The following is a 14,112-nucleotide window of genomic DNA, read 5'->3' as shown; positions in this document are numbered from 1 at the left end:
GGTAGGAAAAACTTAAGCAACCGAGGGAACAGAGGAGCCAAATGTTCCTGGGTTACAGTCTCAGCCGTGGGCAACGGATGCGTTGAGAGTGTCGACCTGAATATCGGCACCGGCCGGCCGATGGATCTTGTCGACGGGGTGCAAGGGGGTGGCGGGGTGGGGTGGGGGGATGGGTACGCCAAGGCCGGCGGGTCCAGGGAACCGGGCCGCAGCGCGCGACACCACCAGCAGGGGACGCCTCGAGACCGCGGAACTCGCGCCCGGGGGCCTGACGTCAGCGCCCCGCTCGTTCGGGCTCCCGCTCTGGACTCGGCGCCAGTCCCGCTCCGCGCGGCACTGCTCCACTACGGCTCCCGTTCGCCTTGGGCTCCCGGTCGGGCTCCGGAGGCGTCGCCTCCCCAGCTGCGGGTCTCCAGGACCTAGGCGGCGGCGCCCCAGCCATGGCCCGGGCTCAGGCTCTGGTCCTGGCGCTCACCTTCCAGTTCTGCGCGCCTGAGACCGAGACTCCCGCAGGTAAGAGCGCGCGGTCCCTCCAAGCTTATCCCGCGAGTGCCGGGGGGCCGGGGATGGCTCGTCGCTGGTGTCGGAGTGCAGGACTCTCGGTCGCGTGCTCCAAGCTTCTGTGGCCGCTGTGTCTGTAGTTTGTGTGCAAGCTGAGGTTGAGTGTGTACCGCGGATGCGAGTGTGCTGGTGTGAGTGTCGCCTGCGTGGGGCACCCGGTTGCGCTGGCTCATGTTTGTCCACGCTGCCAAGTGGGTTGTGTATCTGAGTTTCAGTGGCTTGGCTAGAGTTGCGTCTGATCCTGTGTTGCATTTGTTGGTTTTTTTTTTTTTTTTTTTTTGTATTCCCTAGGCGGGAGTGCTGTTTGTTGCTGGTGCGTTTGAAAACCCGCGTGTTTGTTTATGCGTGTGCTGTGAGGGCTCGGTGGATTGTGCCCAAGTGTGGGCCCGAGTGTGTGTGTGGTGTGTGTGCGTGTGCAGTCGTGTGAGCCGGGTCGGAACCTGTGTGTTTGAGCTCTGTGCCCACGAGTGACCCTGTGGGAGTATTTGGGGTGTACGATGCTGTGTGGGTCCGTGTGAATGTCAGGGATGCGGGGAATACGTGTGGGGTAGCGTGTCTAGAGTGGATGTGAGTGTGTCGGTGAGCGAAGGTTTCGTGGCTAGGGACGCTGCGAGCTTGGGGTGCTCCTAGGCCGTGGTCGAGTGTGGCCGGGACCCGAGGGTGTGTGTGCATGTGTGTGTGCATGTGTGAGTGTATGTGTGATCGCGCGCGCGCGTGTGCGTGGCGCACCCGGCCGGAACAAGTTGTCGCGGCGGCGTCCCTCGGAGGCTGGGGCGGCCCTGCGGCTGGCGAGGGAAGGAAGGGGGAGAGACGCGGCTGTAGCCGCCGACTCCGACATTTCGGGCGGTTTGTTGTTTCGCAAGTTCCGAGCGGCGCTGGCTGGCGGCTGATCCGAGGAGGCGCCAGGGCCGCGGGGCGCCCGGGGTGGGGAGGGCCGTGGGGCGCACCCGGTTGCGGGCGGGGCTGCGGCGTCGGGGGCCCCCGCAGGGCCTGGCTGGAGGCCTCGGGACAGCATCCCCATCGTCTCTCGTCAGAGGCGTTGGGGACGCCGCGGTCCCCGGGGACGCTGCCTGCGTCTGCTTGGCAACTTTGTGCGGCCTCCCGGCCAGTCGGGCACGCGCGTGCGGACGTGTGTGTGTGTGTGTGTGTGTGTGTGTGTGTGTATGTGTGTGTATGTGTGTGTATGTGTGTGTGAATGTGTGCATGGGGCTCCCCCTCGGCCTGCGATGTGATCGCGTGCTTGAGTGTGCTTTGGAGCCTGGTGTCCTATGGAGGGTGTGTGCGTGTGCGTGTGTGTGTGTGCATTCGCATGTCTGAGTGTGTGTCCAGTGACTGTCTGTGCGACCGCGAGCGCATCGCATCGTGTGCTCTGTGAATGGAGTGTCAGTGTGCTTCTATGTGTGTGCGTGGTCCACCGTCCTTTCCTGAGGCCTGGACCTCAGGCCTCGGCCCCTCTGGCGGGCGTGTGCCGGTCCTCTTCCAGGGTTGCCTCCTCCCCTGGCTCCCGCCACCGGCGTGGGGTAGCTGGGAATCACACCGGGTGGAAGTAGAGCCGAGACACGCGCTGCCGCCTTGGGCCCAGGGAGAGACTCCAGGTCGCCTGCCTGCCCCAGACAGCTGGCCTCCGGGGATCTCGTTCACCGCCCCGCCCTCGCTGGGGCATCTCGGGAGCTGTCCTGGTCTTGCCCTGTAGCTTTGGGGTTGTACTGCTCAGCTTCAGTTTTGACCTCCTGGTATCAGAGAGGGTGACCCAGGCAACCTGCCTCTTAGACCTTTCTCAACCTTCCCCCCACTTTAAGATAGAACCCTTTTCATTCCCTCGCTCGATCACCTTGATTTGAGAATACACAGGATCATCAATTGCCCTGGTAGTAGACTGTCAAGATCAAGGTTTGAGAGTGAGGTTGTCCTCATTCTTGAGCCTCAGTTTCTCCGTGTGCTTCATGGTCTTAATAATGACCGCGTGTGATACTTGGTAGAATGTTAAGTCCCCTACTTGAGAAGCTGAGGAGGAGAAGATGGGTTGGAGGGGTGTGGCAAAGCCCAAGGGGCTAATTTGAAGTGGGGGGGGGCGGCAATGTAGGCTCAAATTCTCTCTGCTACTTGTTGTGTGTGACCTTGGGTAACTCACGTTACTTCTCAAGTTCCTGTCACCTTTGAAACTTTTAGTATTAGAGAAGCTCTAGGCAGATGGGAGGTGGCAGCCCTCGTCCTCAGTCTAGGAAGTGGATCCAGTCCCCTGCCTACTTCCTTAGTCACCCAGTGGGGGTCTGTGCGGGGTGACTCCCAGACGTGAACACCTGGCAGCAATTATCCCACTGTGCTCTGGATCAGTCTATCCTTTTGGTCGCTGGAGTTATTGGGCAGCAGGAATGAGGGAGAGGTGCCCTGTGGTTTCAGGTTAGGCAACAAGGGCTTGTCAAGGCAGCCTTCTCTCTGGGGCTGAAAAGGGGGGGCTAGATAGGAAGCCAGGAAGGGAGCCTGGATCCTATGCTGCCTCCTGCTTCTGTCTGGTGGCATCGGTGGTCCAGGGCTGTGTACCCTGTTTGCTGGAGGCATGCTGCTATCCTTCAGGCTGGCCCCAGCTGGGCTTGTGGCACCCAGCTAGGTCAGCCAGAGCGGGACAGGAGGGGCTTTGTGCCTTCCCTTTGTGTCTTGATGTATCCTGTGCTTCCTCTATCTCTCCTTTTCTCCCTCCTCAGTGGTCCACCTGCAGGAAGGCAGCGGCCTCTTCCTTCCACCATGTCAGAGTTCTTCCTAAAACGCACGTTTTAGATCCCTCTTCAAATCCTCATCAAAGCTCCTTGTTACTTTCAGAGTTAAAAGTCTTTCCTTCTCAGCTCCCGTCAGCGGTCTAGCCCCTGCCTGGCCCACCTCATCTTCTGGAATCCTATGCTCTGGCTATCTTTATCTACCAGTAGTCCCTAAGTATCCACAACCCACGATCTCTTCTCTGCACCTTGTACAAACTGCTTTCTTTCTCTCCAGGACTCTGTGATTCCACAATTTCCTATGTGAGCCTCCAGTTTGTCTCTCAGCTTAGAAATCACTTCTTCCTTGAAGCCTTCCTTGGTTTTTCTCTGTTTGAGTCCAAGAGAGGGAAGGGAGGAGCTGATTAGGTTTTTATATAATCTTATAATTACAGTCTCTTGGTCCTGCCACTCTCATGAGATCAGGAACTCTGGGAGGAAAGTCTCCGTGCGCCTTCAAATACTTAGCGCCAGGCACAAAGTCTGAGCCTTCTAGTCCAAGTAAATGGCTGTGACATACAGCAATGAATGAAGCCGACTGATATAGTTCAGTCCTGTAATCCAAGCACTGAGATGAGGAGGCGCTGAGGCAGGAGGATTGATTGCAAGTTTGAGGTCAACCTGAGTTGTACGGCGATTTTCTTGCTAGACAGAACAACTTTTCATATTAAAAAGAAGAATGAATGAGTGAATGAATGAATGGAGTCAAATGGGTCAATTCAGAGCTGGAGATGCCAGATGGGGGCGCAGTGACTCCATTGAAGGCAGAAGGGAAGGAAGAGGTTTTTTTTCCTCGGTAAGAATCTGGAATATTCTGCCTGTGGATGGTGTTATGTTGTGAAAAGGCTGTGTCCGGAAAGTGTCATCTGGGAGCTGTGAGTTAACGAGGTTGAGTCCCTGACAGAGACTGAAGGGAGAGGGCTCTTGCAGGACGCCCCCCCCCCCCAGACTGCTGCTGCCTCCCCCTGCCCTGGCCCCACCCCTAGCAGCTGGCTCAGCTTGTCCAATCCAGAGAGTTTCAGCCTACCGTGATCAGACAACCGTTGGTGAGGCTTGGAGTCTCAACGGTTAGTCTGAACATCAGGAGGAGGGATGAGGGGCCCATGTTAGGCAGACATCCCTCAATCCTCAGTTGTAGATCTTGGGCTAGGTAGCGGAGGCCACAGTCTCCCCAGTGTCCCTCCTGAGGGCCTGTCCCTGAGCTGGAGAGGCAGACGGATGTATACAGGGGTTATCCTGTGGTCCAGGCAGCCAGAGTGGGCCTTATGTGTGTTTATACATGTGAGTGAAATGGAGGGCGGGGGTACCGAGCATATGTGTGCATGGCCCTTCAGGTCAAGCTGCCTGGTGAGCTTGGTGTGGCTAGATCTGAGTTTGGAGTTGGGGAGAAACAGCTGCTATGACATATGGGGAGCCCCCCAGCACCTCATTCCTGGAATGGTGGAGTTGTCTGGCTGGGTAGCTTCTCTGTGCCTCAGAGTGGGTGCACCTATCCTAAGGTAGGAGGATATTGGGGTGCAAAGGATAGATAGTACTGTGGATCTGCAGGCTGGTGCCTCCAGTTCCATGGGCCCATGACCATCAGTCCAGACCACCCTAACCCACAGAGCCTTCTGCGGTGATGGCGATGTTCTTTCTTTGCAGTGGTGTGGCTATTACATTTAAATTAGGTACGACTAATTGAAATACGAATTTAGCTCATCAGTTGCAGTAGCCAAGTTTTAAGACATCAACTGTTACACATTGCTAGTGGTTGCCAGCCCATTGGCAAGGGCCTGTAGAAGACATTCCCACCCTTGTAGAATGTTCTGGGGACTGTCTCAAACAGCGGTTCTCAACCAATGGGTCTCGGCCCTGTCAGGGGTCGAATATCAGATATCCTACATATTAGATATTTATATTGTGATTCATAACAGTAGGGAAATTACAGTTATGAAGTGGCAATGAGAATAATTTAATGGTTGGGGACATGACATGAGGGACTGTATTACGAGGTCACAGCATTAGGAAGGTGGAGAACCACTGGTCTGAAAAGATAAGGCCCGCAGAGCTTTAGTGTGGCCCGGGCTCTGCAGAGAGCAGAGCTGATGTGGACAGACATTTGCTCAGTAGCAGCTCTGTGCTCCCCGGCCCCCAACAGTTTTTATTACATCTTGCCTGTCCCAGGAGCTGCTCCTCTGCCCTGGGACCCAAGTGGCCTTTGTAAGGCTGTCACAGTGTGTGGTCACTCCCCTTGCCTCTGGTCTCCCCTGCTCCTAAGGCTGAACTCCAAACCTAACATGGCAGCCCAGGCAGGGATCAGCCTTCCATGTGTGTTGTTAGTCCCTAAACTCCACCCCTACCCATCTGCTTTATATATAACCCAGACCCTGCCTTGCCCTTTGGCAGATTTCTCTCTACCTGTTCCCAATTCAGTGCCTTTTGCAGAGATGCTCAGTTCCCTCCGTCCACCTCCTGTTGTCACTGGCACAGGAAAGCCACCCTGCCCCCACCCACTGTGTGAGGCAGTGGGATGGACTTTTCTCCTAAGGCTTGCACAACGATCATAAGCTACCTTTCTAAGTGGTGGGGTCCCCCTGTGTTAGCCACTTCTGAAGATGCTGTGCCCGTGTGACCCCTGGGGGGTCTTGAATAGATTCCCACCACACAGAGCTCAGGACTTGGAACTGGACCTAAAGGGGAGAAGAGAAAGGCAGTAAGGGTGGGAATGGGCCATTGTTGAGGTTTGAAGGAGAAGCTAGAAAAAGGATTGGGATGGAAGAGTAGGAAGTGAGCTTGGGGGTACCTGTAGGTAGGATCTCAGTTGGGCTAAAGGAACAGATCTGGGGCTGTGGGTAGCCGTGATGGTGATATATGTGAGCTTGGGACAGCTGGCAATGAGGCAAGTAGTGTCGGAGGAATGACTAGGTCTTGGGGCAGCTGGGGGATAGTAGGCAGATGAGGGACTGCCGGGGATACTGATGACAACTGAGAGGTGACAGAAGCCTATCTGGAAATGGGAGAATCTCAGCTGAGAGAGTGGGGTACGTGTTGTTCAGAATGAGCATGTGTGTGAGTTTATGTGTATATCCTTCTTGTCACGTGCATGTGTGTAAATAAATGCATGTTTTCATCTAGAGTGTGATTGGGGGGTTGGAACACAGGCTCTGAGGCCACACCATCTGAGTTCTCATTCCAGGTCCAGTGTGTTTCAAACTGTGTGACATCTGGATGGATAATGGCCTCTCTGGGTCTTTGAGTGATGCTACTTGGGAAATGAGGATGGAGATGTTGCATGGTGCCCAGGATGATGGGAAGTGTTTTATAGTTGGACATATTTTGTCTAGAACACATCCTGGCACAGAGCAAGCACCATGGGAGGGTGGATTACTCTTAAATATGTGCGGGTGAGTGTTTGCAGGCCTCCCATGGGCTTGGAAAAGCTTGTTCTTGGCTCCCGATGAAGTCTGGGCCTGGTGAGAGGTGATGGTGGTGGTTGGGGGAGGGGTGAGGATCCAGGCTTGTTGGGACGGGTTCTTTTCCTCCATCTGCCTCCTGTTCATCCACATCCTATGTCAGGCTCTGATCCAATGGGCTCCTCCCTCTGCTTCATACTGCCCTACCCTGGGGGCCAGGTGATACGCTGTAATTGTCTAAACAATTTTCAGTAGACTCCAAACCCATTGTCTGCCTGCCAGTGCTCAAAGGCCTTGTCAGAGAGATTGTGCTGAGTTTGGTACTGCCCGTCCTGCGGGTGGCAGTCCCTTCATCCTGTGCCCCTGGGTCACTGGAAGATGTTGGAGGATAGGGAGAGGATGGTGGACGGAAGCCCACAGGATAACGGGAGCGGGCTTAGCCTCTGTCTCGCAGGCGTTCAGTGTGGCAGAACTGGGGGTGCTGAAGGACTCCCCACCAGGACAGCCCCCAAGAGACTATTACTGTGCTTTTGCAGTGTTCCTCTGTCTGTCTTGCAGTAGCCAGAGGCACTGAATCTGCCCTGGTCTGGTCTGCCCTGGGTGTGTACGGTCTGGGGGTTTCTGGACCTGGTGTCCCTGTACTTCTCTGTGACTCAGCCTGCGCTGTTGTGATGCTCTGTGACTTAGGGATGTGGGCCATAGTGATATGGTGTTTCTCTGGGGGTTTCTGCATACTCCATTTCTGCAGCATTCTTCTGATCAGAGCCTCCATCCTGCAGCTGCCCTGCCCTGCGCTTTCCTGTGGCTCTCATCCACGGTGTGGTACCCACTCTGCTGGATACCAGGGTTGCATCAGATACGACGACGCTCTTTCTGGGTGTCTGGGCAGAGAGCCCTCCCGTGGTACCATGCCTGAGAGCAGAGCTTTCTAAAAGTACTCCGCACCTCTTACTTTGAGAGCAGTCTGTCTCATCAGGAGTGTAGACTCACCTGGGCTTTGGGCACAGCACCTCACGTGGCAGATTACTGCCAACACACGGCCTACTGCTGCTATACTGTATGTTGGCACCCCATGCACTGCATTTTTTACAGTGGGCATCTGCACAACTCTGGCCATTCAGACTTCTAGTTTCTAGGCACCGCTCCTCCACATGCTGCCGTCTCGGTTCAGGAACACAGTATACATTGCCTCATTGTCTCTCTTCTTCACTGTACCTCACTGGATATGTGTCTAACAGCCCAGTCCCCAGTCTGCACCACAGTTGTCCCTATGTTACCTCAGATCCGCCCCCACCCCCACCCCAAGTGTATTACAATGGAAGTGTCCAGGTGCTGGCTGTGGATAGCACTGGGAGGGTCGCATCTTTGTGTGTTCTCAAGGCAGCGCGTCTCTGCTTCATATTGCACATCACTTGGGCACTCTTTGCTGGTCTTGGGGACGGTGTGACGGCTTGTATTGCTTCTGAACAGCACAAACTGCCACCCAGAGAGTCAACCTCGTCATGCATCTGTTCTCTGTAGGGTTGCTGTTGTGTGACTTTTCCCAGGGAGATGCGAATACACATCTATTCACAGACCAAAGAAACGATTCCATCCAAGTCTAACTGGGTGCACTGAGTTTAATGGAGTCCCTTGCAGAAACACTGGTAATTCAAAAGGCAAGTGCATTTAGGAAAAGCTCACCCCTGCATGGGGAATGACTCTTGAGAGCCTTATCCCTGGCGGCTTGCAGAGAGCCTTCTCTCTTCAGGTGCTGTTACTGCTTACATAACCTTGGAGAAGGTCTCATGAATCCTGTAACTTCTCAAAGCCTGCTAAGTTGCGTGACTGTCTCCACTCCCCTCCCTCCAAAAGGGGATGTTTCCATTGAGAGGAAATGGCTTGCCGCCAGGCTGTGAGCACACCGCTGATTTTCCAGACCCAGAGCCCTTAACTGAATCCATGGCGCTTAGGTTTTGTGCCACCAATCACCCATCCCCGCAGTCTGCACACACCAGGCTCCTGAGGACTACATTTAGTTTCTGGTATTATCCCCAATGCTTGGTTCTGGATGGTGATCCATCCGTCCTCTCCTGTTTCTCTGCACCAGCTGGCATGGCTGTGCTGGGCAGACCCTTTCTAGGAGGAGGCTCCTGTTCTGTACCAGGTTCTATGCTGGTGACTGGAGCAGAGGAAAGGCTTGACTGAGCCTACCACCCTCCATTCTGCCACAGGCCCACATGGTGACACATACCCAAGGTGAATGTGGTTCTACACTGCACAGCCCTGACGAGCTCTTCCAGGCCTAGCAGATTTAAGTGCTGTGTGTGTGTGTGTGTGTGTGTGTGTGTGTGTGCTGTGTGCTCTGCAGCCTTACACGGAATGACAGGATTCTGTCTGTTGGACTCTGTATCTTCAGCTCACCCCATCAGTGTAGCTCATGGCCTCCCTCTGCATGGGGCCTGTGCACACCAGCGCTGCTTTAGCCTGCACTGTGTCTTTATCTGGCTATGGTGTAGGGCATTTGCCGTGCAGAGGATCTATGTGTTCTTCCCGCTGTATTTTCTGCACAGTGAATCCCTCCCTTATCTCCCGGATCCAGCCCTGGACTGCCAATAGAGCAGCACTCTCGTCAACTCCGGAATTCATGATCTGTGTTGCCCACAGAGATGGGAAAGGGTCTGCTGCGAGTTCTTCAGGTGCAGATGGCTTTCTTTCATACTCAGTGAAGAGAGGAGGATGTTGGCTCTGCCAGGCTCTGTGTTGGCTCCTTAGGTGGTCTCAGCTTTCTCTGCCTGTGGCCAGCCCTTGGTGGTCTCATTGGTTGCAAAACTCTGTGTGGCTATATAGGTATTTTGCTGCCAGCCCTACTGTGCTTCCTGCCAGTTACTCAGGGTTCTGGTAGTAGGCTCCAAATGCCAGACCTCCATTTATATGTGTTGGCCTAGTCTATACTATAGTATAGTCTATTAAATTATACTATACTATAGTATACTATATACTATACTACACTATATACTATACTAATACTATACTATGTACTATACTACACTATATACTATATACTATATGTATACTATACTATATACCATATTACACAATATACTATATTATACTACACTATGTACTATACTATACTATACTATACTATACAATAGTTTAGACTATTTTAGGCTATAGTCACATCCTTGAACTTGGTGCAGCTGGTGGATGTTTGACCATCTGGGATCTTGATGTTAATGAGTCTGGGCATAGTTGGTCAACTGTTATATACAGGACTTGGGGATGGGCTTTAAAGGCAGAAGAGCTAGCCCCTGCCTTTAGGAAGGGAGGAGGTAAGAGCTGGAGAAGTTTTGTTTCTTCTGGGGCTACCCTTGGGAACTGAACATTTTGTTGACAAAACAGAGAGAATAAAAATCTCATCGCAAACAAGCTCTGTTTACTCAAGGTCTTCAGAAAACATGGCTGCAGGTGCAGTAGGCACAGACCATATCCCTTGTCTGTCCTGGCTAGAGGAGGACAGATAGGCTGATGCATAGCATGTGTGTGCACACGTGCACGCGCGCACACACACACACACACACACACACACACACACGAGTGTTCACCCCCCGCCCCCCACACACGCCAACTCTTCCTGCTCTATACAAATACCCACCATCCCCAGGCTGATGCCCAGCATAGAATGTATCTATATATTTCTGCTCACACACCAGCTTTACAGTATTTCTGAGAGCCCTAATCTGGCAGTCACCCGTGCCCTCCTATGCATACCTTTCCCCCAGGACACCTCCAGTTGGTGCTATTGCTATTACTATTACTGTTACTTGTTTGAGACAGGCTCTCATGGAGCCCAGCCTGGCCTGGAACACCTTTATGGTGCTGAGGACGACCCCAAACTCCTGATTCATATGCCTCCTCCTCCATCCTGATCCTGGGATCAGAGGGGTACGCCACCATGCAACCAAAATCAGAGGCATAACCCTGTTCCTATTTCACTGAGGAGCTGAATGGGGCCTGGCCTAGAGACCCAGGGCTGAGGCTGTCCAGAGATCAGTGAGAAGGGGTCATGCTGTCTAAGAGGTCATCCTGACCGTGGTCACAGAAGGCAGGTCACATGCTAAGTCATGAAGGGACCCAGGAGCACAGCAGAACTAAGATGCAGATTCTCTGATCTTAGTTAAATGTTTTGTACCAGTTTTCCTGTCATGGTCACAGCTAGGTCTCTCTCTCTCTCTCTCTCTCTCTCACACACACACANCACACACACACACACACACACACACACACACACACACACAGAGAGAGAGAGAGAGAGAGAGAGAGAGAGAGAGAGAGAGAGAGAGAGGTGAGACCTCCCTGGGGGACCCCTCCCAGGCTTCTCTAGAGGTTGCTGGTCCCTGACATCATCCACCCTCCAGCCTGCCGGATGTGCATAAGCCATCCCCCTTCTTCCCAAATTGTGGTTGACGGTTGCTCAGGCAACCGCCTGGCCAGATTGGGGAGATTAGCAGAGGAATGTTGCTGAGCAAGTTGGAGCCTGGGCTGGAGAAGCTCTGGGGTCCTGTATTGATTCAACCCACCCTCCCCGAGAGCTCTCTGCAGAGATGAGGTACCCAAAGAGGGGCCCCATCTTCTTTCCCTGTTCCTTGCCTAACTTAGACTGTGCCTCAGGATTTGAGTTGGTCTGGGGAAAGTGTGTGGTGTGGTGTGTGTGTGTGTGTGTGTGTATACACTCGTGCGCGTGCACACACATGGCTCACATGCACACTGTATCCAGGATGATAGCTCAGGTCCCCCAAGCCCTCCTTTATTTTTTTGCCAGTTTCTGACATCAGGCTCCAGACCATTTGGTAGCTTGGTCCCCAGTTCCCACCTGCCCTTGTCACACTCTGGAAAGGCCACCTGCTTGAACCTTCAGAATCCAGGCATTCTCTGCCCCAGCACCTCCTGAGGCTCCCCAGTTCAGTGTGAGGTTCAACTCCTCACTCTGGCATCCATAGCTTTCTAGCAAGTGGTCTCAGCCTCCTGTTTCCCATCATGGCAGCCAACCTGAGCTCTGCCCTTTGCTGGGGACAAACCGGGTTTCCCTTTTTCCTCCCTTCACTCTGTGGCCCTAGGCTCAACTCAGATGTCACCTCCCTGTGCCAACAACCCAAGTTTTGTCCCCTTTAACCTTCAGCCTTCTCAGCTTCCATTTCTCCACCTTTACTCATGTTAGGAAGCTGCCCAAAGCAATCTAGAACATCTTTCTTTTTTCCCCTCGCCTCCCCTCCCCATGTTAATCAAGCTTGCACCTCTCATGGTGTCCATCACCTATCATCCTGCACCACCTTGAATGGGGAGACGGGTCTTGAGTGTGAAACTACATTAGAGGCTGTGTCTACTGTTGGTTGGATAAAGATTTAATTTGTGTCTGCTCCTTACTGCAGCTATGTGGTCCCTGGCCATCTCTGAGCATCACACAGAATCCATCTGTATGACAGGAATAACAATGTCACTATGTAAACGCTGAGTCCCTCATGCAGATTGGGCACCAGTAGTCAGGGCAGGTGTGGTGGTGGTAATCGGCGCCCCCTAGTGGTGGTGCTGAAGCCCTGGCAGGAGGAACTAGCTGCTCCTATCGCTGGGGAGCTGGGGTGGGAGTGGGGGTGGGGGTGAGATGGGGCTCCCTTTGGGAGATGTTGTTCTCTAAGAGATGAAGTTGAACTGGGCCTGGCCCAGAGGCCCAGGTCTGGGGCTGACTAGGGATTAGTGAAAATGGTCACTCTGGCTAAGAGGTCACTCTAGATGATTCAAATCTATGCCTGAGGGTCATCCTGACTGTGTTCACATAGAGAGGGTATCTGGTAGAGGGCAGGAGTCAGTGAGTCTGGTGGTCACTGACATTTGTCTGACATTTAGGGGACATGGATAAGACTGGAGTCACTCTGGCCAGGCACAGTCAACAGGGAGCCACTCTGGCTAAGGTCAGTCACCTGGAAGAATCATGTAATTGTGGTCAGGAGGTTAGGTTGCTCTAGTAGAGACCCCGGTGTGGTTGTTAGTCTGAGGTCAGTAAACTCTGAGGTCAGTGGGAGGCCTGTCTGGTCTTGTGCCTGTCTCAGAACTGTTGGGAAGAAACCACAGGGCTGGTTACCTCAGACCTGACAGGGCCCTGAAAGAGATGCCTGGGGCAGCTACTTTGCCTTTGTGTAGGAACTAGAAAGGCCTGCCACTAGCCTGGGATCGAAATCTTACTTTTTTCTATAGTCTGTCCCTGTGATGGGCTGGGACCTCCACGGGCAGGAAGTGAACACTTCCCCCTCACTAGGAAGACCACTCTCTGGCCACCCTTTCCTTCTGTGCCACACTGTGGGCATTTTGCAAGGGGAGAGCTGGGGCCCTTTCAACAAAGATGACATGAAAACTCACTTAACCTCATGCCTCAGGGCACAGCGCTGACTGGAGCTTTTCGGACAAAGAGACACAAAGCACCGTGGGGTTCCCTGGACCAACTCCCTCACTACCCCTTGTCTGCCTGGTGCGGGCTGACACACACATCCCATTGTTCCCCATTCTCTGGTGGGGTTTAAGGAGTTGAGAGACCCCAACAGTGAGGAGCTCAGTCAAGCCCAGCTCTGCCTGTTTGTTTGGAAAGATGCACACAGGTGAAATGCAGTCTTCAAAAGGAAGCCACGTGTTGCCTGCCCCGAGTGTGCCACTCACCTGCTGGCTTACACCTGTCCTGCCCTCTTCTTCTTGGGACCCAGAAGCAGTTCATTCCTCTCATCTTGGATTTCTGGGGAGTGTGAGCTTCTGGTGGGCATGGATTCAAATCCGGTTTCTTTTCCTCATCCGGGAACCAGTAGCACACGCCTCTGCTAGGGATGGCAAGGAGCAAAGCCAAGATTGAATACCAAGTCTGTCCCGTGTCTCCAGAGTCCACCACTGAGCTACCATTGTCCTGTACCGTGGACAAAGGCCTTCGTTTCTCAGAACCTCGGTCACCTCCTCTGTCAAATGCAGATTATTAATCTTGGTCTCCAGTCACCAGAATTAACACCCTCCCATCAAACATGCATTCAACCCACAGAGAACTTCCCTGTGTCACATCCCTGGGGACAGAAATCTAAGTTGATTGATGTTGGGCCATGATTGAGTGAATTCCTTTGGCGTCTATCACACTGTTAATGGACACAGAAAGCCACATTCTGCATTTGGTACTTAACGCAGAATTCTATGCTGGGCTCCCAGCCTGTAAAATGGGATTACTCTAGTGCTGATCTTGTAGGCCGGTTTGAGGCTGCATAATGCAATAAGAATGATGGTTGTTTTTTATTAAGGAGAGCCTTGATGGATGGTTAAGCTGTTGGGGAATCCTGGGAAGTGATGGGGGATCCTGGGAAGTAATGGAGGATTCTGGGAAGTGATGGGGGAGTGGCCAA

The 14,112-nt window shown here is 53.3% G+C and overlaps 1 protein-coding gene across 8 annotated transcripts in view; it reads left to right on the top strand.

Annotated features, from left to right (window-relative positions):
• Positions 1-316: 316 nt before the first annotated feature.
• Ptpru (protein tyrosine phosphatase receptor type U) overlaps positions 317-14,112 on the top strand; it is a 71,222-nt gene continuing 57,426 nt past the window's right edge. For 5 of the 8 annotated variants that reach the window (XM_029476577.1, XM_029476578.1, XM_029476575.1 and 2 more), the window contains exon 1: positions 337-513. In XM_029476577.1, coding sequence (XP_029332437.1) covers positions 441-513 — 73 coding nt within the window. In that variant the 5' untranslated portion in view covers positions 337-440. Of the gene's footprint in view, positions 514-14,112 lie in introns of all 8 variants that reach the window. The other 3 variants (XM_021161600.1, XM_021161598.1, XM_021161601.2) reach the window with 2 other exon arrangements.

Source organism: Mus caroli, chromosome 4 (genome assembly GCF_900094665.2).
Source record: "Mus caroli chromosome 4, CAROLI_EIJ_v1.1, whole genome shotgun sequence".
NCBI lineage: Eukaryota > Metazoa > Chordata > Mammalia > Rodentia > Muridae > Mus > Mus caroli.
This window is presented reverse-complemented; position numbering and strand designations above follow the sequence as displayed.